General features: G+C 35.4%; 1 protein-coding gene across 1 annotated transcript in view; it reads right to left on the bottom strand.

The window, feature by feature from the left end:
* LOC149088303 (uncharacterized) overlaps positions 1-23,555 on the bottom strand; it is a 31,275-nt gene extending 7,720 nt beyond the window's left edge. The window contains exons 1-10 of the mRNA XM_089246683.1: positions 23,441-23,555; positions 21,926-22,003; positions 19,488-19,541; positions 18,171-18,245; positions 14,502-14,590; positions 10,824-10,891; positions 10,229-10,295; positions 9,557-9,596; positions 3,129-7,189; positions 2,782-2,855 (exon numbers count right to left, since the gene is read on the bottom strand). Of these exons, the coding sequence (XP_089102809.1) occupies positions 2,782-2,855; positions 3,129-7,189; positions 9,557-9,596; positions 10,229-10,295; positions 10,824-10,891; positions 14,502-14,590; positions 18,171-18,245; positions 19,488-19,541; positions 21,926-22,003; positions 23,441-23,448 (4,614 nt within the window). The 5' untranslated portion in view covers positions 23,449-23,555. The remainder of the gene's footprint in view (positions 1-2,781; positions 2,856-3,128; positions 7,190-9,556; positions 9,597-10,228; positions 10,296-10,823; positions 10,892-14,501; positions 14,591-18,170; positions 18,246-19,487; positions 19,542-21,925; positions 22,004-23,440) is intronic.
* Between the last annotated feature and the right edge of the window lie 191 nt (positions 23,556-23,746).

The raw sequence follows: 23,746 nt of genomic DNA, 5'->3' as shown, positions 1-23,746 counted from the left end.
AAATACACTTTGGTGTATCACACAGAGTAGAAATACCAAACACTTTTGGCAATTGGAAGATGCCCAACTCTGATATTATTAGACATCCTCGGAAGAACTGAAGCATGTGACGAGTTAAAAAATACAGTGAAATATATTTTGAGTGAAAAATAAATAAAAATAATAAAAGTTGTGGCGATTTCTCAAAATCCTCCTAAATATATTGTTATATATATATAGACGGCTTTATCATAGTAAAGGACATTGTTGTATCGAAGTTTAGTGGACAGATTTTAATGAAATTTGGTACGAATACACAGTTATAACAGAGAAAGCAATGTATCATACAAAATTCATAGTATGTATGCATGATTGTCAGTAAAGCTCATCATTGCAGGAATGTCCAAAATCCACATTGCAAGATCGAATTGAAAATGAGTCTAATATGGGGTTATGGTGACCTCTCACAGTCAGACAGGTCGCACAGCATGACTGAACACGAGGCAGTTGAGGAGTCCCTGTGGCAATCAGTCCGACTCCTGCAGCAATGCAGTTTTGAGTTCTGGGACAGTTCTCTGAGGGAGATGGCGAGATGCAATTGCCCTCCCAAGAACGCCCCAGACATGTTCTATTGTTTATATTCATTAGAAGAATATAGAACCAGACATGTTCTATTATCCTATATTCTAAGGTTTAGGTCAGGAGAGCTGGCTGGCCAATCCATACGCCGAATATCTTCACTTTCCAGATAATCGTTGACCAGTGAGCCCGATGTGGACGAGCATTGTTGTCCATGAACCGAGGGCCAACTGTGCCCCTTAAAAGTCGAATATAGGGCTCCAAGATCTCCTCTCTGTACCTCCTAGCAGTCACAGACCCTCTGCCAAACACATGAAGGGGGTGTGCGGCTGTCCAACATGATGCCTGCTCAGACCATGACACCTCCACCACCATAGTGGTCCATTTTCTTGATGTAGGAAGGATAGTATTAGGTACCAGGCTCTCTCCAGATGAGTGTATGTCAAGAATCAGTGTCCAGGCTAAATCTTGACTCATCTGTGAAGAGCATGGTGCTCCAATGAAGTCTGGTCCAAGGCTGATGTTGTCTGCACCATGCTAAATGTGCTATCTTGTGTGTTGTAATGAATGGTATGTAAACAGTGGGTCTTCTGGCATAAAGCCCTCTTTCACGAAGCCTTCGGGCAACAGTAAACCGTGAAACTCGAGTTCCAGTGGCAGCATGCAGCTCACGTGAGAGCTGTGATGCTGTAGCAGTCCTGTGGCGCCATGCTGAAAGTGCCAAAGAACGATCCTCATTGGTCGTCGTGGCTCTCTGACGACCTTATCCAGGTCTTCTTGATATGGATCCAGTGTCCTGAAACTGTTTCCACAAATTGCAGATGACACTGGATGTAACATCGACCTCTGTAGCCACCTGCACTTGTGATTGTCCTGCCTCCAATCTACCGATGATTCTCCATCTCATTCCATCATCCATACGTTTGTGGCTACTCATTTAACCTGACAGATAAAACTTTTACCGAACTCTTGCGAGAAACAGCAAATATCACAGAAGAGTACAAGCACACAAATTGTGGAAAATGTCTCATGCCCTTATCATCCCCTCCGTGATCACAGCTCCGACCACAGGAACTTGTAAGCTTATGTATTCGACACTGAATATTTGCATACTTCTTTGGGGTGGCATTATTAGTAACTTTGGTTCAGTATTTTTTGTGAAATTAGACACAATGTGCAAATTCTCTTAATTTTGCACATGAGTATAAGTTACTTAATATGGAAGAAAATTTATATTCAGGCCACTTTTATGAGATTTTTTGAAAAACCATTTATACCATCAGAATTTACCCCAAGAATAGAAAATGTGGTTAGTAATCAAACATTTTGGCTAATGATGAACCATGATATTTTTCAAGGGGAAAACAAATTTTGACCACTTTTACGTGATTTTTTGAAAAAAATCCACTTGGTTAAAAACAACATGGTTTAAACTAAACAACCGTCTTCAAGAAAGGCTTCAAAAACCTTAGTGGTAAGGTGTGGTTCCCCCCCCCCCCTTGCATGAAACCACAAAGTGTCTCGTTGATCCTCCAACCCAGGCACCAAATTGTTCCAAAACTGTAACGTACCATTCAGTAGTGATCGTGTGCGGCATCTCTGTGCTGCGGAATGTACATTTTGTATCAACTGTTATGTGATTGCAATGACTGCTTGCAAAGGACAGTTTATAACCTATTTCTTGGACTCTATACAGCAACTTCAGCATGCAGCGCCACCTGTCTGCAACATTTATAACTAATTTTGAGACTTCTGTGTCAAACTTATACAGCTTTTAAAATAAACATACCACTTGTTTTATTCTTCTATCGATCACTGTTTCTGAGTTATTTCATTTTAAAATCAGGGTGTCCTTTGTGGGACATGAAAACGATGAGCAAAATTTGGGAAATAGTTTCCTAACTGATGATAACATTTTAATAATAGATAATTATTATATGTGAATGTTCATGATTACATTGCAATTTATAGTCATTTTACAGATCTAGGATATAATTTAATAACTTTTTTTCCAGTGATTTTGAATTAAATATCACTTTCCATACAAAGTATAAGGACTGTGTACCAAGCAGAGATAAATTTCGAAAAGGAAATTCAAACGCCCCTACAAAATTATCCGCTTTATATGTACAGGTATTATATTTGGTTGTAAAAGAAATGGCTCTGATAAATTGAAATGAATCTGAAAATGTATCATGTTAAAAATATGTCTTGCTAACTTACACTACTCGGAATATCACTGTCAAGTGTCAAGCATTGAAGACTAGCATCCATTCCATTTTCTACATCATCCAGGGCTAAAATAAAGCATAAAATAAACACTTAATTCATATATAGAAAATAAAAAGTGTTTTTTGAGACCTTCCAGGCACACCAAGTGAAAAACATCAAGAAACGAAACTCAATGCAGAATGGTTTACAGAAAAAAATTCCAGTTGGGGCTATTAAATCCAGCTTTTCAGTTTAAATTATAGGAAGTAAAATAAGTTAATATTTAATGAGCCAATAACATACATGATTATTGCACGAGTGCCAATATAAATGAATTCAAGTAAAAACAATTATCTTACAATCAAAATCTGCCAAGCTTCTATTGTTATCACAGTATCTTGAAGGTGTTTGAAGCTTTCTCGAACCGTCATTTGTTTGAACTTGACAGTGTTCCTCTGTGGTATAATTATTAGGATACGGCTGCGTTGGCACATCATCTTCTTCGTCGGAGCTGTCAACCTGAGTGATGCGCCTAAATCTCTTTATTTTCTTTTCTGTGTCATTCATTGAACAAGATTGTTGTCTTTGAGAGGGAGAAACAGCCTCTGCTTGCACAGTTGCAGACTTCCTTGAATGTTTATTTTTTGAAAAAGTTGAGCGATCGCCAACATTATTGTCAGTCTCAACTTTTGAATTATTCATCTCTCGAGCAATATCTTTGAGCGGTCCAACAAGGTCGTTCGCAAATTGCATATCTGGATCAGAAGCATAACTTTCGGTCTCTTTAATTATTTCTTCGAAATTCATTCGACCATGTCCCTGAGATGTCAACTTTTTATAAAATTCACCCGTATCTCCGAAGGGATCAATTTCTTCAGATAATTCCATATCTGGTGAGTCTAGAATGAATTTATTTTTGGCATCCATTCGTGATGAATGTTTAGTTTTCATCTCGTCACTAAAAACCGGTGATTTGATATTTCTTGTGATGTCCTCTTCAAAATTTGATGTCGTCATTGGATATGGGCTTTTTCTTGATGAACTTCCTTTAGATTCTTTTACCAAACAGTTTTCTTCACATTTGTCACTAGGTTTAGAACAACGATCGGAAAATGTTGGCCAAAAGTTTGTATCCAAGGAATTCTCAGAATCTTGAGAATCTAGACATTTCATGTTTTCATCCACATTTTTAACACATGGTTTTTCAGCCATTTGGAAAAGGCTATCTGCAATAGTTTCATCATTTTTTCTTACTGGTGCCATCGGATGATCATCGGTACATTCATGAACTTCTGTATTTGATTGGAGAACGTTTTCCATTTTTTCAGATTCCAATAAAGAATTATGAACATCTTTTTCAAAAAAATCACTCTTAGCATGAGAGACTTGAGATTCACGTTCATTGAAATCTTCAAAAATCTCTACATCTTCTGATTGTTGCGAAGAATCTTTGATTTCTTGATTCGCAACATTTATGTCTGTAATTAAATCATTAGGCATTTTACACAATTCTCTTCCTACGGAACATTCTACGAAAGACTGTGAAATGTGATCTGTTTCGACTTCATCCTTACTAGACTGCATGGGTCTCAGTCCTATATCTTTTTTCTCAGATGCATCACTACATGAAATAATTTCCATATTCACATTCTTTTCGGCACTTCCTGGTAAATCTTTTGCCCCGTGACAGAAGCTGTTAGAGCATACTGTATCATCAGTCATAATAATCTTGTTAATGCTTTTGCTTGGTTCTGGAAATTGGGTTTGCACTTCATTCCTTTGCTTTGAATCATTTGATTTATCATCAGTGAAAGATTTTTCAGAACTATTAAATGTCTGACTTTTAATTATTTTCAGAACAGAGACATTCAATGTCTCATCTGAAACATTCAGTTCTAACTTGAAATCACTGAACGGCAATGGAACAGTTGCCACTTCACACTTCCCTGAATTAGAACTTCTTTGGAAGTAAGATTCAATTTCTTCAAGAGTTAAGCAGATTCTCTTAACAACTTTCGTTTTTTCAATAGGCGGAATTTTTTCACTGCATGGATTATTGGCAGATTTTTCTACACCGTGCATGTTCTCTCTGTCATACTCTGTAACAGAAAATTCCATTGCTATAGTTGATATATGATCTTGCTGGCCTTTTGTTAAACATTTCGGTTCAGATTCAATCACATTAGAAATAATAGCCTTTGCATTATCAGAGTCATTTGTTGCATTTCTTATCATTTTAGCATGTTTTGTTGGCTTCGAATTAAATTTTCTTTTTCTCTTTTTTAAAAGCTTTAAGGTTTTTTTATTAATGATTCGGTCTTTCGATGATTGAGAATCCATGTTTTTCGCCACATCATCTTTTACCAAATTATTAGAAACAAGAGCATCGTGGATTCCATCATTCACGAAATCAACATTGGTAGTAGGCATAAATGGTGCAGTACTTCCTTGCAGAGCGGTTGAAACATCCTTATCATCCATTTCGTCCGATACCGTTTTCTTTGTAGACACACCATGACAATCGTGAACTATTTCATGTTCTTTTGATGGCAATGTCTTAGAATATTCCGGATCAGAATTTCTATATTTTTCTACAGGATGAGCACTTTCGATAGTAAAAGTTGGGATCGGTGCCGTAGGTCTTTCTTTGAGGTTGTTTCTCGAAAGATCTTTATGCTTAGTAGACAAATCTACAGAATTTAACAAGGTGTCATTTTCGTGAATTTCTACTCCTGATATAGGGGATTTATTAAAACCATTTTTATTTCGACTCAGCCTCGTAAATTTTGGGGTCTTTATTTCAGCAGAACTCTTCGTTTTTTGTTTCTCTGTAGATTTGACATTAGAGCAAGGCGAAAATTCTGGCAATTTTTCTGCTTGAAACTGTTGTTTCGGTATGATTGTTCCATCTCCTATCACTGATGCAGCAATCAAATCTCTTTGAGACCTAGTTTCGTTACTACAGTTTTCCATAACTGAAATCGATAAAAGCCTGTTATCTGCTTCCTCCGCTGGCCCATCATTAAATAGATCTTCTTCACTGCAAGTATCATTTTTTGAAATTTTCTCAAAATCCATTGAATCATGACCATGTATTGGACTTTCCTCAACATTTTCCACACATATATCTTCCTTGTTAATATCAGTGGGTGGTATATCCATGGATTTCTGGGAAGAAAAAATAGTAAGTTTGGTGGAACTTGGAGGTACAACTTGAAGAGAAACATCGGTGCAATGTTCCACTGCATTTAATGTAGCACTGTTTGTCAACAATTTATTTTTGTGAATAATGTCTAACAAAGGAAATGTTTTTGGATGAAAATCTTTATTCATTTGTTTTAAGCGAGACCAACCGGGTGATTTGGAAAATGAGGAATCTTCACGTTTGTGTTCTAGAATCTCTTCTAAGACGGTATCTTCTCCGATAGGACTATTACCATCATGAGATGATTCAGTGACTGAATTACTTTTAAGATTATTTTTTACACATGCATCACTTTTAGGTGCAACCAAATCTGTACTCTGAGGATCATTTTCATTATCTGCGCAAAGATTAACTTCCATACCCGTGAATTCATTCACACAGGTTGAATTATTTGCATCTTGCTTGAATGGGTCTAGAGCTGTCAAAGATTTATCTCGTTCAAGAAGACCAACAGATCTGTCTGAGATTGAGAAATGTGATTCATCCACAATTGAATTTTCTACATGCGGCTCTACAATTAAAGGAAAATGCGCAGAATCCACTTCTTTTTCTGGAATCTCAATTAGAGATTCATCTTCCTCATGAATTGTTCTAGCTTCGCAATTGATGTTTTCACGAGCCAATGGACCTGCACAACTGTTCTCATTAGTGTCATTTTCAGAGGTCAATGGCTTTATATTTGCCTTGGAAGCAACTAAAAGTTCTCTGATTTTCGACTTATTTATTTTGAAAAACTTTTTTTTCTGCAGATTATATGATTCAGCATCCGATATTTCAAATTTCCTTTCTTTTTCTTTCTTCTTCTCATCAGCAGATGAAGTTTTACCAATGACAGTCTTTACTGTGCTCACAATGCAATTGCTTTCTTGCCCACTGTTTTTTTTCATATCAGTGCTTTGTACAGTAACTTTGAATGAATCTATGGCAATTGGTATATTAAGGCGATTCATCTCTTCCGCATTGCAGTTTTGCAAACTACCAATGCTTTTCGAATGCACATTTTTTTCTGGCACACTTATTTTCAATGCAGCATCTTTCTTATTATGACTACTTTCTGAATTAAAGATCTCGTCACTGCGATGAGTGATAAAATCGATGGAGCCATCTTTGGTTTGGTTCAAAACTGATGATTTTCTTCTTTTCTTCCTTTCTGATGAAGCCTCATGCACCTTTGAATCAATTTTCTTGTCAGAAGTTTTGATGTCTCGCAATGTTCTGAAACAAAACAAAAAAAAAACCCCATTATTTTTTTGATTAATTTGAAGAAAAAAAAATCATTATGAAAAATCTCAAAAGTACAAGGTTGAACAACTTTTGTGTTAAATTGGAATACAGACAAATATCAATTATCTGCTCTTATTCAAACTCCCATGTGTTATTTTTCAATAACTTCATGTTAAGTTTCCGGTCATATCCCTAGGAGAGATCTCTTCTGCTCCCCCTTTCCCTTAAAAGGGTATCGCATATAGGAGCAGCCTCCTCATTTATTTAGATATGGCCTACATCATTTGCAGGTATCTTATAACATAGCTGCCAACTTTTGAAAATGAAAATTCTGGAGATTTTCGCGCGAACCCGTATTTTATGCTAAAACCACTTCCTAATAAATACGAAAGGGATTTTCCACACACAAAAGTTTAAGCATAGGGAATAAAATCCCTACTGAAAAAGTGAATTTTTTTAAAGTCAAATTAAAATGCGAGCCGATCTCCCCGTTAAAAACTCTCGCCACAGAGAGCAACAGTCCTACAACGATAAATCATTCAATCATAACACTTCACTCATAGTTAGAAAAACTGGTGGCAGCACTACACATAACAAGCATTACAGAGAAACAACAAAACTTCACGTCAGGTTTCACTACACGTACACGCACATTCCCACATGTACCGATTCGTTGGGGGGTTCCGCGGGGGGAGGGGTGTAGTAGTAGTAGGAGGTAGGGCCTCCAAAAAAAATGGCTCAGGGATCCATGATGTTCTTAAGTCAGCCACCTCGTTGGGCAGTTTGCCTGTTGTGGCGTTGTATTTGTATTTGTATTACACACATGGAAGTTAAACTCTTGGAAATAAAATCCCTACAAGTAAAATCGGAGGCCAAAACTTCAGAATGGTGATCTAAAAAAATAAATATTGTGTTCAATCAGAAACGCTGTGAACCAACATTCTGCGCGAATGACCCCAAAATCATCGGAAGATGAAGGGGAAAAAAAGCATCAATTTTTTAAGAGCAATGACTTTTTGTGACACTTGCTTGATGTTCTTTTTTCATTTCACATGAGTGATGATGGCAGTCTTTCCATGACCGATGTTTATGTCCGTAACACAACTTGTACGAAAAGGAAAAGTCTGCCCTTTTCTGGAACGTTTGATGAAAGGAAATTCATCAGAATAAGTATCTTTAAAATTGATTAAATATGTTTTTGCTTATCAGTATTCATGTTTTGTTATATCGCACGTATGTAACTTCAACAAAAGAAATTTTAACCATATGCGCATCACTATAATCTTCAATTATTATCCAGGACTATTGGCTGCTAAGCTATTTCCCTGCACAATAAGACAAACAACTTTCTTGTTACCATCAGAGGGTTTGTAAAACTTCCTTAAACAGGGAATTTCCCCATTTACGACATTTGACGTCATTTCGAAAGGAGAAAAGAAAAGAGGCTTCATGCTCCACAAGAAATTCCTTAGGGATTGTTTTCATAAGTGGGGATTTTTTTTTTAATGAAGTAGAGAATTTTTAGGGACAGTTAGGGATTTTCTGTGATTTTCGTAAAAATTCGGGAGATTTAAGAACTTTTTGGGAGGTTGAGGGATGAAGCTAAAATTCAGGAGATTCCCGGAAAATTTGGGAGACTTGGCAGCTGTTATAATGTCCCACTTACAGGTTCTAATATTCAACAAAATAGTAACAGTTGCCATGCCTTTCACTCCCAATGCTGTTACAAAACTTCTGGGAAATCTCCACAGAATGATACTTCTTCATATCTACATGATCCATAATTTGTATCAATCTACTTGGTGTCAGAGCAATGGGCAAAATAGGCCTAAGCTCTTCCCTCTTGACACCAACGATTGATGATGATGCGTGCACAGTTTTATTCAGAAATCATTAATGCACAAACAGGACTTTTGATCCTAATATTTTAATATAGTTGCCATCAGGGCTGAAACTAGGAGAGGGCGTGGGTCCTGGTTCACTAGACACTGGATGAGGAAGGATGGCGAGTTTACCGTTTTTTCCCTTCAAAATTATAGCGGAGGGGGGCAACGAAGTGGACACCGGAACAGGGCAATGGCGTAGGCTTTCGTTTTTCTAGTTGCAGCCATGGTCACTGTAGAAGATCAGGCATAACAGTGTATTTAGGAATATCCATATGGCTATAAAAATAGTGACTTTTATTTCATTTTCAGGGAAGGAAGCACTTTCAAATAAAAAGCTATTGAGAGAAGCTATCTATTCTTCATTAATGACAACTTCAAATCTACTATTTACGGTGAAATGAATATGCATACAGTGAAGGAGAGATACCTGCAAATAAAAATTAATTAATGAATAATAAATAAAATCACTTACAAATTTTCAGCTTCAAATCTTTCAAAATTGGCAAAGGAATCTAAAAAATCGAGAATTTTCTTATACAAAAAATTTTCTTTTTATATGAATAGATAAATTAAAAAAAAATACAGTGATACTTTAGCTAACAAAAATTCATTCTGGAATAGCGTTCGTTAGCTGAAACATAATTTCTAATTTGTTTCCATAGAAAATCACTAAATTTTTTCCAGGTACTGCCCAAAATTCAAATATAAGTTTTTTAAAACACCAAGGAGTGCTATAAAAAGGCAAAAACTGACCGAAGGCTAAAATGCACGGCTTTAGAATTGGATAAATGAAGTACTAAAAATCTTCTTATTTTATGTTATGTGTACAACTAATTCCAATCTTTTCAAACAATCCAAAAAAAATCGTTGTTAGCCAAGGTATCGCTGTATAGCTGTTTCACTATACACGGCCAGGACTCAGAAAATGACCTTATATCACTAATAGACAAGGTAGTGATATTTTAACTATAATTAGTATTGATTGCATATATTTTTAATATTTCAACATATGAATCTGATCGTTTGATGTGCAAAGTGAAATATTTTTGGAAATTTAAAAATTAAGATTGTGTTTGCTGAAGGAATGTGAAAAGTTAGCAACGAAACATATATAACACATTTTGTTATATAGAACTAGTGTTACCTTTTTTCCAAGGATCCTGCTCATCAGATTTTCTTTTCCTAGAGCTTTTGAAATCAGAAGTGGCTTCCTATAAATCAAGTGAAATACACGTTATCAACACCCTTTATGATAAAAAATATATATATATAAGTTGATAGAAGGAAAACTTTACTATGCAATGAATGTGAAATAGTTCAAACAAAAAATGTTGAAAAATTTAAACTGCTGTATATACTTGTGTATAAGCTGAGTACATACTTTTATTAGAGGAATATTTTTCAATGTAGAATCAATTAAGCAAAATGTGAACACACCGTAGAGAAAATTTCATTACATACAAAAAAAAATTCTGATGGTTTTGTGAAGATTATGATGAACAATGATTTGCGATGCTTTGAAAAAAAAGATAATTTTTCTCTTGTGTGTAATAGATAGGTAAAGCTTCACATATTTCAGCAGTTTAAGGGTAAAACAACAGTTAAAGGGTTCACTGTATTTTTCAATGCACAAAAATTTCATGTCAAAAACTCATGCATCATTTATAAGTATTTATATGCAAATCATTATTTATCATTTAAATTCACAAACTAAAATTATTCACAAAAAGTATGCTTACATCTAACGCAACATTCTTTTCCAAAATATCTGGCTTTTCTGCAGTAGTGTGTTCTGTTTTCTCTGAACCTGCAAAAGATGATTGGACGTTAAAATCACTTTTAAAAAAATGCAATATCACTTAAAAATATCACTTGCAAATCTGTGCAACACACACAAAAAACATTTTGAATTCATTCGAAATGATAATTTGTTACTGCAAATGTGTTATAGCCAGGACTTCTCAAAAATGAGAAAAAATAGGAATTTGGGGGGGGGGGGGGTTACCCCCCTTGGAATCCATCAATTTTTTTTATTTTTAAAACAATTTAAAAAATTGATAGTGCTATTTCGATATCATATATGATTGACTCGAACGAAAGCAAGATGACAGAAATGACTTGGCAACAAAAACAATTTTGGGCCACAACAGTGTACTAGCAACCCCAGATAGTTCTTTTCTCTTTTTCCTCACAATACATTACATTCAATAAGAATTCACAATACTGTTACAATCTATAGACGATAGATGGCACGATTTATTCGATGGCTCTCAGAATTATCGAAATCTGTTGATACCGGTTTCGGTTCAGGGGAAATATGTGTGATTGGCGAAGAACTGGTGGAGGGTTGGACAGAAGCTTCCAGAAGGTTACGCCCATCCAGACAGTGGCGCCACAAACCTGGTACTATGAAATAGAAATTTGTGGAATGTTCTTTTTCTCGAAGCTTCGACCAGACCTATAAATAGTAGCCAGATTCCAGAATAGGGAGATTTGATGAAAAGTCAGTGGTGATTGAACTTTGTGAGAAAGTTGTTAGCTCTCTCATTAGCTTGTAAATACATGTAAATTGCTGTTCTATAAATAAATCTGTGTTTGTCCGTCGAACCACTTCTTGTTTTGCAATCTCAAAGTCTTGTGGAAATTATCCAGAACAATATCTTAAGTCCAGTCAGTCAACTCTTTTCCTGGATTCAAAGAAAATCATGAAGACGTAAGTTTTTTTAAGAATGACAATCCTTTGACTTTCAAAAGGACAGTGCAAAATTTCTAAATTATGAGATCTAATGTAAATGTGCTGCACATCTTTTTTAAAAGGATTTGTTTACATTTACTGTTCAATACCAGCATCATTGTTTTTGACAAATGAAGCACTTTCATTTCTAGCTCTTTGCTGAGCATTGTAAATATTGTTTGTGCCTCTGTATGCCCTAAAAATACAGAAGACAATTGAATGCTATTGGGTAGCATCAGTCACAAAACCTAGAATACACCTATGTATTTAATTGCTTTGTTATGCAAACTTTGTTATGCATGTTGTTTCACCCATACACAAAATGTGCACCATAATTTTAAATGATGAATGTTAGTTACTGTCTAAACCATAGTTTCCCCAACCTTTTTTGTCCCATCGCCCCCAATGCAATCTAACCCATAGGATCCTATGTTACACCCGTAGCTTCTACTGCCCCCCTAGAAATTTCCATCGCCCCATTAAAGCCCACATTGGGAATCACTGGTCTAAACCAGTGGTTCTCAACCGGGGGCCATATGGCCCCCTTGTGGTACTGGGATACTTCAAGGGGGCCACGGAAGAAAATGGAGAAATTGGCCATGACAATGGTTTGGCGAGCTGAGAAGAAAAATTAAGGTGTGAAGAAATAAAGATTCTATATTAGTGACTAACACTTACAGTGAGAGAGAGAATCCCATAAAACCAGGGCCTTCTTTAGGGCATGGACCTACCAGGCCTCACCGCCTACATTTTGCAACAAGTTCCCTAAGATGGGGTTTTTGTCAAGTCCTCGGTTAAATTTTTCAGACCCTCCTTCCCTATATGACATTTATTGTGTGAAAAAAAAAATGATGAAAACCATATTAGGCCCTGGGCTGTAGCTCTGTCAGTCCCACTCTTGTGAGGAGCCTCATGCCCATAAGTGACCCACCTTATATTTTGTATAGTACAATTAATTTTGAAAATAAGTAGGAAATATGCAGGCTGTTTATTTCCAGCTAAAGTATGGGACTACCATAGCATCACTTTGCCTAAGGAGAGGGGCCCCATGATATTGAGACGGTCCTGATAGAACTCGGACTAGCGGGGAGATCAATAAATTCTAGGCTAGTGGTCTGGAGGCCAATTTTCGTTCAGTATAAATTCACTGAAAAAAATCATTTCAATACGTATAAAGCGTCTTGCTTCTAGATGAGAGTTGAAAACTCTGGATAAGACAGGAAAGCCACAAGAAAAAAATATGGTTCAAAGGGGGCCACGGGCAAAAAAAGGTTAAGAAACACTGGTCTAAACCATGAGAAGTAGTAATACAAAATTATTATTTTTTCAACCAGGCAGAAGTTTTTAATGCCTACTGTACATGTTGAACCCTCAAACAAAGCAAAAGAAAAATTAATAAACCAAATGGTCCACATACACCCCTCTTTCAATAAACCTGAAAAGTGATACAATTTCTGCTTTGGCAGAATCATTGATTGCGGTCTACTACATCTGTATTATTTGGCAATATTTCAATGACTTCTTTTTCATTTAAAAAAAGGTTACCTGAATTTTGTTGACAAGATTCTGTAAAAAAAATAGGAAGAAACCTAGAAAATATGACATTTTACCAAGAAGTAGGAGCCCTGGTTATGGGTATATAGCACTTCCGTTCATTGGTATTAGAAATTTAAATACAGTAGAACAATTCTCAACCTTTTTTGACTCGCCCAGCCCTTTTTGACATATAATTTCTATGGTGGAGCCCCGTAGGCCTATTTTTTAATTATTCATCAAAGTTACAGATTTATTTTTATTTTTTATCTATAATAATTTTTTTTCAAATTTTTGTTTTTTCCCCCATGAGTGGCCGCAAAGCCCCTGGGGAGTGCACATAGAGCCCTAAGGGCTCCCATAGCTTCTCTGTTTCGAAAAAATAGCTTTCTCCTTTAACTCTATAATGCCCAGATCGCCCGAAGTCGGCCGAGTAGGTTAATGCCCATAACCGCCTCAAGTCGGCCCAGCTAGGGGGTATGGGTATGTTTTGGTGGGCTTTTGTCACCAACGGGAAAGAAGATGAAAGCTCTTGTCAGAGGCGGGAACGGAAAAGACAACTGCAACGCCCTATCAATGGGATTTTAAAAGCTGATGTACTAGAATGTTCCTTGAGAATGGACTAAGGGTACTCAATGCATTTTACAAAGAGATAATGCTGTGAGGAAAGGGGTGTTTTCTGTAGACAAATTATCCCCTTTAAAATCCATTGAAATGAAATGGTGAACGTCAATGCAAAGGGTGGCAAAAATAGAAACTCATGGAGAAAGGGTGGTGAGAGGGAAAGTGGCCGAAATTTGGACCAGTCCACTTCGAACACAAAAAACTTGGTATTTTCACGACCCTCCCAGGTTTTCTATCTGGGCGTTAAAGAGTTAAAGGAAAAAAATCCCTAAATTTACTGTACTAAATCAATAGGACACATATTAATGCATTTTGGTCATAATTTTCTTTTTAACATAAAAATTATCCCAAAATTGTTTTTGCCGATCACTTTTGAGATAGAGAAGTTCTATTGTACTTGATGTTCTACAATATTTAGAGAAAATAAATGACCTCATTAATTTTTTTTTTTTTTCATGAAAAAGCCTGTTGGGAACTTCAGATGAAAAATGAATCATGAAACAGGTCATGAATGCATGATGTTTACCTTCAGGTTCCACCAAGTTTTTCACTGCACTCACTAAATCAATAACAGACTTCACTATAAGCTGCCGTTGTGAAGCTTCTTGTACACACCTGAAATACGAAATACGGGAACACATACAGTAATCTACTTTGTGAAAAGTCATCAGACAAGAACAAAAGCAGCTATGAAAAAAATAAAACAAGAATATACTACTATCAGCTACTGGACTCAGCCATCACAGAGTTCTGATGCTCATTTCATGCTATTGTCAGATTTACATCTGTAAATTTATAACATCCAGACACTGTATCTGGGTATATTCCTAGTTTCAATTGATGATACAATGTTACCTTGACTTTCAGGATAAATTCTCTCCTGAAGCTTATTTGTATGATGAAAATCTTTTATTTCAAATCAAACTTTCCCACATAAAATAATAAAGATCTTGCTAAACTAATTTTTTATAAAAACATTCTAAGAAACTAAACATTCACATAAACTAATGTTCTTTGCCACACATTTAAAATCTTAAAAATAATAATAAAAGTCAATTAGTAAAACTAATTAGTTTTCTGAATAGGAATATTGAATTCTTAATTAATTAAATGCAATGACAGCATGGATTGTTCAAGTTCAAAATGAATGCAGGAAAATATTTCTCAGTAATTTATGTTAAAAATGCTGTATTGAAATTTATAAAATGGCACATGTAAAACTTATATTTTTTTTCCCATGTATGTTACTAATTATTAGAATATGTATGGAAAAACCACTTGAGGATGCAGCTTGGCAAAGATAATAGTAATAATAACCCAATCTTGAAATATAACTGTTCAACTCCATCTAGTGGCGAGATAATAATGTAGAAAGACGCCCATGATGGTGGCAGCAACTGTATGACAAATTATTCCATCATATCCATGTGATAAAGACAGAAAATCTGCATGACAGCATATGCTGTTGTAGGCACCACCGTTACATATAGCCACGACAACGTACCCGGATCACTGGTTAATTCATACCACAACACTTAAATATCAATAGTCACAATAAAATGAATCAACAACAAAGAGTACAGTGCAGAGATTTTCAGATTAGGATTGACCAATTACGTGTGGGCTACCAGTACCCTATTTCTATCAAGGTAGTAGCTAAAAGAAAACCACCCAACAGCAAAAATGTACTCAAGAGACAATACATAATACAGTCCAACAATACATAAGTAGCAAAAAAGCAAAGTAGGCTTTTACTTGTTTAAAATACCCAAGCTTTTGCTTGTCAGACTGAAATTTTTTTTTGCTACATTTAATATTTGTTAGATATGTTCATTTGCGATTTGAAACATTTTTAGCAAATTTTTCTGTTCACGAGATTGTTTTTTTTTCGTATGTAGGTATTCAATTGAAGCACTTATTTCAGAAAAACCATAACTGACAAAAAATTTGAAATTGAGTTATTAATGGTTTCTTGTGGTTGATTGATAGACACTTCGTTTGGAGAAGGAACCCACTGAAAAAAACATTTCGTATACCTCCTTTTGCACCCCCTGAAATATTCGTTTAGTGCAGAAAACTCACAAGCGACATCACTTGCAGGATTTCTAAGCTAAAAACTTCTAACAGTTAGTAGCACTGACATCATTGGTGGGTTTTACGAGATCTAAAAAGGGTTAAACAGGTCATTTCTGATTATTCTGTGTTCTGAAAGTTTGTTTTGAGGGGTTTTAGTGATTATTTTCCTTTCTCTATTGTCTAAGTTTGAAAAAAGTGTGTAGTGAATTGTGATCAGATGCGGAAATTCTGAAAAAAAAGGTGTCGTTAATCCAGGTACTTACACAAATGTAATATATTATACTAATCATGAGTTTAGTGCAAAGAATATTCCACTTGCAAAGGTAAGACAATCACTCAGAAAACTCTTCCTGACAAAATCAATTTCAAATGTTCCACTAAGTGTTTCAAATTTGAAACCAAAGAAGTTTCAATTTGTACAAAGCAAAAACATACAAGATGAGTATTTTCGAAAAGTAGTGTCATGCTCATACAGGAAAACTGTCAACTCTGATGGAAACCCAGGAAAGAAAATTTGAAAGGAAAAAAATCTTATTTAAAATATCTACGTACGATCACTTTAGTTTTCAGCCAAGGTTAATCTGGAAAAAGGGAAAGCCAGGTTCAAAACCAAAATTCATAAGTGGTTTGACCATGTCAACATTTACTTTGAGGAAGACCTTTCGCCCTCTTGAACTGCCTACTGTGAAAGCCTACCCTGCTGGAAAAATCCCAACCAACAAGAAAACTATTGATAACCTGCAAAAGCTTGCTGAATATACTATAGACTATGCTGAATTCTACATGATTTTGAATTTAGCTGACATCTGAAATTAAAATAAGAGAAGACTAGATTCTGACTATGCAGTGATCATTCACTGACTAATAGTGAATATGATATTACATACGATTATTTTATTTCTACACAATATCTGTAATTGACCAAAATAAAATTAAATATTAAAAAGCTAGCTTTGTTGCTCTTTTACCCCTAACTGATGTTATTAATATCATAAAAATGGTAAAACCGTGTTGTAAATTTATTTTATTGCAGAAACCCCAAAACTGCAGAAGTCAGATTTTTTTTTTACCCCTCTCCCCTGAACTTTAAAGAATATCACATTTCCGTTTTGTGCATAGAAGTTTCGTTCACATTCAGGAATTATTTTCTTAAAAAAATATCTGCTTTTAGTCAAGTTGTTTTTCTTGATTATCTCAAAATTAGAAATTCTGCACTTATGGGTTTCTGAAATAAGTGCTTTAATTGAGATACCACTGCACACACGTGATCCCTGGGTATTTTGAAGTATCTAAATGTATTTCATTCATCTTTGTAATGCATTTGGAAGTTTTTTCCTGAGAAATGAAAATTTATGAAGTGAAGAGATATTTCAACAATAAGCATACACACCAAACTAGGGAGTAAAGTAACCAATCCAATGCACAGATTGTGGGATTCAATTGGCTTTAAATTTGTTTTATTGTATATATTTGTCTTAACTAATGTTCTGCGGCAATATACAACGATATGAAGGGAAGACTTTTTCCTGAATTATGCCAGGGTGAAATCAAAGAAAAGTCTACTGGTCTCTGCTGGGAAATCAAACCCAAGTCCTGTTGCAAGCAGGACATAGGTTGATCTCACTCTCATAACATATTTTTCTATTCCGAAACTGGACAAAAAATTGATTTTTACTCTTTCTTTGTTACCCCAGAAATGCGTTTGCAAGAAATAGTTTGTCTTACTGTTATTTCATTAAGTTTTTGACATCTCCCTGTGACAGAACTGGAGGAAGGAACGGTAGAAACCTGCAAATATAGGCTGTATACTTTTTTAATATTAGAGGGTATTTTCTTTTCTGTGCTAAATACAACTGTGTAGATATTATATACATTAAAATAGTAGTACAGTAGACTCTTACTAATTTGGCACATATCAGAGTGCCAGATTATCAAAACCGCCGGATTACTGGTTGTCAATTGAAAAAGCCCATTTATAAATAATATAAACTTCCACATACTGATACACAGTGACATATTTTCCTCTTCTATATATATGCTTGAAGAAAACCCACCTACAAAAAGCTGGATTACTAGATGGGCCAGATTATAGAACGTCTACTGTATTATAGAAATCTACCTTTTTGTGAAAGACTTTGAGCATAATGGACAAGGGGCACGAAATTTCGTCTTCAAAAGGTAGGTGATACAATTTCTGCAAAAAAATAACAGTTAGCAAGAGTTTTAATTACATTTTCAATTAAATACATTTAAGGAGTTAAGAAACAAAAAACATATTCCACACATACACATATTGATTGGCATATTTGACAGTCTCTGACAATAAATAAACCTAACTAAACAATACATACATAAGCCTATATAACTTTAAAACAAGTATTATGGACATGCTCAGACAAACATAAAATTACACATTTACTTTTACAGTGCAATTTATTTAAAATAACCCCAGAATCCATGAAATGCATTTACACTGGAAAAGTAATAATAAATAGTAAAATAATAATGAATAAAAATAATCAGATATAATGAGAGATAGACAGCTTTTAGATAAAGGAAACAGATATTTTCTGGATATTATGCCAAGGTGAACTCGGAAAGAAAAGTCATTTTGTCAATGTCCCGGAAGAGACAAGATGGCTTTCCTTTCCGAGTTCACCTCAGCATAATATTCAGAAAATGTTTCCTTGAAATCGGAAATAATAGTCAGAAGGGAAAGTACTTCACACATGGAGCCAGGTCAAAATCCTCAATGGCGGGAGCAAACCTTGTGTTTAAGATGCATACAAGTTCTAATGGCAGACTGTTCCATATTCTCGTCACATGGCATCTGTATCTAGAATCATTTGCTTTTAAATGAACACACACCCGGCGCAACCTAAAATGAATGGGGTGCACCCAGGCATGGTCCAGGGGTACATGATCAGGTTAAAATTTTCTAGAGTTAAGTTTGCGAACTGGTAGGTAGGCTTATCTGGCCTGGATGAAGAAGCGTCAGAAGAAAGCCCAGAAAACTCATTTAGCCCAGGTGCTCTATGATGCTCTTAAGCCAGCCCTGCACATATCACAAAGTGTTCAAGGTTTAAAAACTTTATAAAGTTCTTTTATCTAGAACTAACAAAATAATACTTAACATGAACATTTATTTTTGAGATTTTAGGAGGTGCATGCATGGTCAGTGACCAAAGGAAAGGGGTGCAAACGCCAGATAATTTTAATCAATCTATGTCAATTGTAAGAATAAAACGGGAAAAACATGGACACTTCGTTTTCTATCTATACCTGGAACATTAAAGAAGTGGCAAGTCATTGCAATGGGACAAACATGGTAAAAAAACACATTGTTTGCAAAAGAAAATACCTTTTTCCATAAGAATGATTTATGTACATGTATGTGTTCATATATCGATACATTTCTTGTTTAAAATTGACTTACCTGCAAAAAAAATGTCCACATCCAACTGAAACAGGATCTGACAATATATCCAAGCTTCAAAATAAATTACAAAATTTTATCACAAGGTAATCAATTACATATGTATCGTAACATAAATATTAATTCAAATATTTATTCATGGGGGGGGGAATTTATTTGTTTGGGCGGGTACAGGGGGAAGAGGCGCATTTACTATAGGCCTATACACCTTAAGCTATTTGCCCTCCCCTCATTTCATTCCTACCGCCTTATGGTTTACTAGAGATTACACGTTAAACTGTGATTCGAAAAACCAAACTCATTAACACCACCATTTATTTAATTGAATTCTGGCGCTGTAACGAGTTCAGTTTTTGAAATCACAGTTTAACACATGTAATCTCTAGAAATCTGCCTATGCGTCAAGCACAGTTATAACATAAAACCAAATCAAAGAAATTTTTCTATACAGTTGCCTCCCTCCTCCATATTCATGGAGGGTTACATACTGGGGGTGACCACAAGGGAAATGCGCAAATAACCGAAAAACTATAGGATTCTTTTTTTTTTGTATATCTCGTTTATTGAACATCATGAGAAGAGAAGAGAAATGCAGAGGTAGAAAGGAATGTAAAAGAGGGTGAAACGATTGGTGACTATGTTTTCTGAAAGAACATTATGATTTCTGTTTGCCATTTCTTCTTCTTCATATCATCAAGTATGTTGCAGTCTGTTGACAAGGCTTCCTCTAAAAAATTTTCTACATGTGAAGAACGTATCATAGAGAGATCAAAGTCATGAAAATAATCTATTGCTGATTTGAACCTGCCTTTCCTCATGGTGAACTTATTCTTAATTCCGGTTGCTCATGGTGAACTTATTCTCCATTTTTTTACATTGATCTCCTTCACCTGATACCGCTTCGGTTTCAGGAGCAGTCAGATGCATTAAATCGTCCTCTATCAATGCCTCTGAATTGCTATTAATTAGCTGCTCGACTTTTTCTATATCCATATCATTGAACCCTTCTTCACCTACCTGTTTCGCTAACGTGACAGTGTCTTTTATAATCTCTTCAGTTGGCTCTGTAGAAATGGTTGTGTCCTGGAAGACCATTGTGGCCAAAGGTTAATCCAACACGAGTTGACTGTTTCTCTCTTAGGAGCTGCCAAGGCCCTAGTAAAGACAGTAGTGGCATTAGTGATAGTGTAATTCTTCCATACCTTCAAGACGTTTTCTGCATTTGCATCTTCTATTGCATACACGATCGTCTTCATTAAGTGACGTGTTAGTGAGCCTTAAGTACTGGAATTACCCTCCTAATCAAGGGGATGAATGATATATGTTGTATTAGGAGACATATAAAGGACTTCTACACCATCAGCTTTGAATTCATTGGCATCTGGGTGTCCAGGAGCATTATCCAGTATCAAAAGAACTTTGAATGACATGCCTTCACTCTCAAGGTACCTACTAACTTCCAGAACAAAACACTGTTTAAACCAATCCAGGAAAAGTGTTTTCATAGTCCAAGCTGTTTTATTGTTCATCCAAAATGCTGGGAGCTTTGACTTATTCTTTTTCTTCAATGCTAGTGGATTCGCAGATTTGAAAATGACAATGGGCTTTATCGTGTACACATTTGCACAAAACAACATAGTAAGTCTTTCTTTACTTGCCTTAAAACAAGGGGCTTGCTATTCTTCTTAGATGATAAATATTCTTTGCAGCATTTTCTTCCAACGTTTCTTCTTCGTCAGCATTAAACACCTGCTGAGGTACATAACCCTTCTCTTTAATAATTTTTTTACGAAGTCTTTGGACATTTTCCAGCTGCTTCCTGGTTGGCAGATTTTTGATTGCCAATGATTTTTACATCGCGTAATCTGAATAGTTTCTTATACCTTGAAACCAACCTTTACTTGCATAAAATTCTTATGAAATAAACGTTTCACTAGCTCTTTCCTTTATAAAAGAGTAAAATTTTTTCGCCTTCCCCGTTATAATATTGCAGTCAATTGTTGGAATACCTTTTTTGTAGCAGTCTTGTGCCACAAACAGCATTTTCTTTACTAGAAACACATGGATCCCGTAGGCGATGCAGCGTTTTCGTTGCCACAGGTGCAGTTACAGCCATGGTGATAAAATTTCAAATTGCTTTTTGTTGATATATCTAACTGTAGATTTGATGATTCCATAATGTCGGGCCACAACATCAATTGACTTACTTTCGTTGATATACCCAATTTTTCTTGTAAAGAAAACTTTTTTTGTCTTTTTGAAGCATTATCAGTAGCACTAGACAAATGAGCCATCCTAAACACGCACAACTCAAATTTTGTAAACAAAACACGTGAATGACGATTGCTGAGTGTAACAAAAAAAAATCCAATTAAAAAAAAATTGAATATGAAAACCATGAATACAGGGGATTGACTGTATTCACATCATCAACTCACCATATGGTACACTCAACTGTTTTCAAAACCGAATTTGTAAGTAGTTTCAATTCAGCATACTTGCTGCCCTTGATTGACCTGTGCAAGAGAAGAAAACAAAACAAAACACATGAAGTGTGAGACTCATTTTATGAAAGACTAAGTATAATACAGGGCTTAACCAAGAAAAACAGTTCTAAACAACCGTTTTTTTTTTAAATTACTTTTCAAGGACTTAACAACCTTCCACAGATGTGCATGAAGACATAAATTTTGTGTTGCCTTCAAATCTAGTGATAACAGAAAATTTCCAATATTACACTGTATAATACTACCACTTAACCATACATGTGCCTCGTACACATTTGTCAGCGAAATTTCTGATGAATAGATGTACATGCAGAAACGTGCATGTGTATATGGGCAGTATTAACATATTCATGTTGTCAGAGTTGCACATGGTTCGTGTTCTTGTTGGTGCTTTTGCAACGTCTTCTATATTTTGAAGTGAAAATGGTAAATGCTTGAATTTTCATGTCATGTAAGTATCGAGTAGGAAGTCCAACTTTAGACAATCATCACTGTGCCGCAGAAGGGACTCGAACCTGGATCGTCATGATGAGAAACCAGCATGACTCCCATCTGACCACACAGCTACAATATACGGTATATTGCTGTTTAACAACTTTTTGTAATCACCAGATTCACTTTTGTGCTATTTGCTAAGGTTACAGGCATGATGATAGAAGTATAAAAAACAAATGTTTTAGTGCCAGGCAGTGCCGTCTTAACGCATGGGGCCCACCCAAGCACGGTCTGGGGACTTCAGGAGAAGAGGGACCTCGCAAAAATGAGATCCAGTTGAAATTTTCTAGAATTTACAAGGTAGGGCCTCAGAAAAACTACTTGGCCTGGGGACCCCCATGATGCTCTTAAGACAGCCCGGTGCCAGGTAAGATTATGTTGGGGACATATCACTGATTTGACAAAATCAAAATTTTGGAAACAGAAAGGCATACCATACATTAGGTGATAATACAAAAAAAGTTTTAGGCACCAATACCTATTTTTGGTAAAAATTGAGAAATAAAATAATCGATCATTGAAGAAGTCAATGATATAGCACAGCAACTGGCGGGGTGCTATCTTTAGTAACTTTCTGAGGACTAAAACTCATTTCACCCCACATTGATTCGAAGGTATCAAAGTTAGAGTACTGTCAACCTCCCCCTTGGGGGAAGCATTCATAAATCTAAGGACCGTTTAATTACACTCATTAAAAGGGAGCGGACTAATGAAAAACTCGACAAATTCAATAAATAAAAAAAAATCAACAAAAGAAAATTGTTTATACTCAATCCACTTGCGAAGTACAAAGAATGAAAGTCATAATTTTATAGAAATTTACACGTTGATGTAAATAAATACATTACTGTAAGCAACCAAGTATAATGTTGAACAATGATATATTTTCAGCATATCTTTATTATCAACAAAACAATAAGCTATAAAATGTTCACATAATTTGCAACTTACGCAAGCATTTTTACTATTTATCTTCTCTAAATCTCAGCGGGAAATGTTTGTAACATTCAACTCAAGTGCTCTTCAAACAACGTTCAGCAATTTCCCGCCAACAATATAAATTAGTCGAGGTACTCGATTTACAACTGTTATTTTGGAACTTGGAGCTTTGTACCTGCTGTTTATAACCAAAAAAAGTTTGATTTTTTTTTAAATGTAAATTATCCCTTTTGTTGTGAAAAAAAATTTAACTGGAGATAATGATATCTTATTTATTTAAATAATCTGAGAATTTTTCAAATGATTTATTTCATATTG

Source organism: Pholcus phalangioides, unplaced genomic scaffold (assembly GCF_987345545.1).
Source record: "Pholcus phalangioides strain wild (caught in Gottingen) unplaced genomic scaffold, Ppha-v1.0 ptg000003l_1, whole genome shotgun sequence".
NCBI classification, from domain to species: Eukaryota; Metazoa; Arthropoda; class Arachnida; order Araneae; family Pholcidae; genus Pholcus; species Pholcus phalangioides.
Note: the sequence above shows the minus strand (reverse complement) of the source record. Positions and strands in the feature narration are given on the sequence as shown.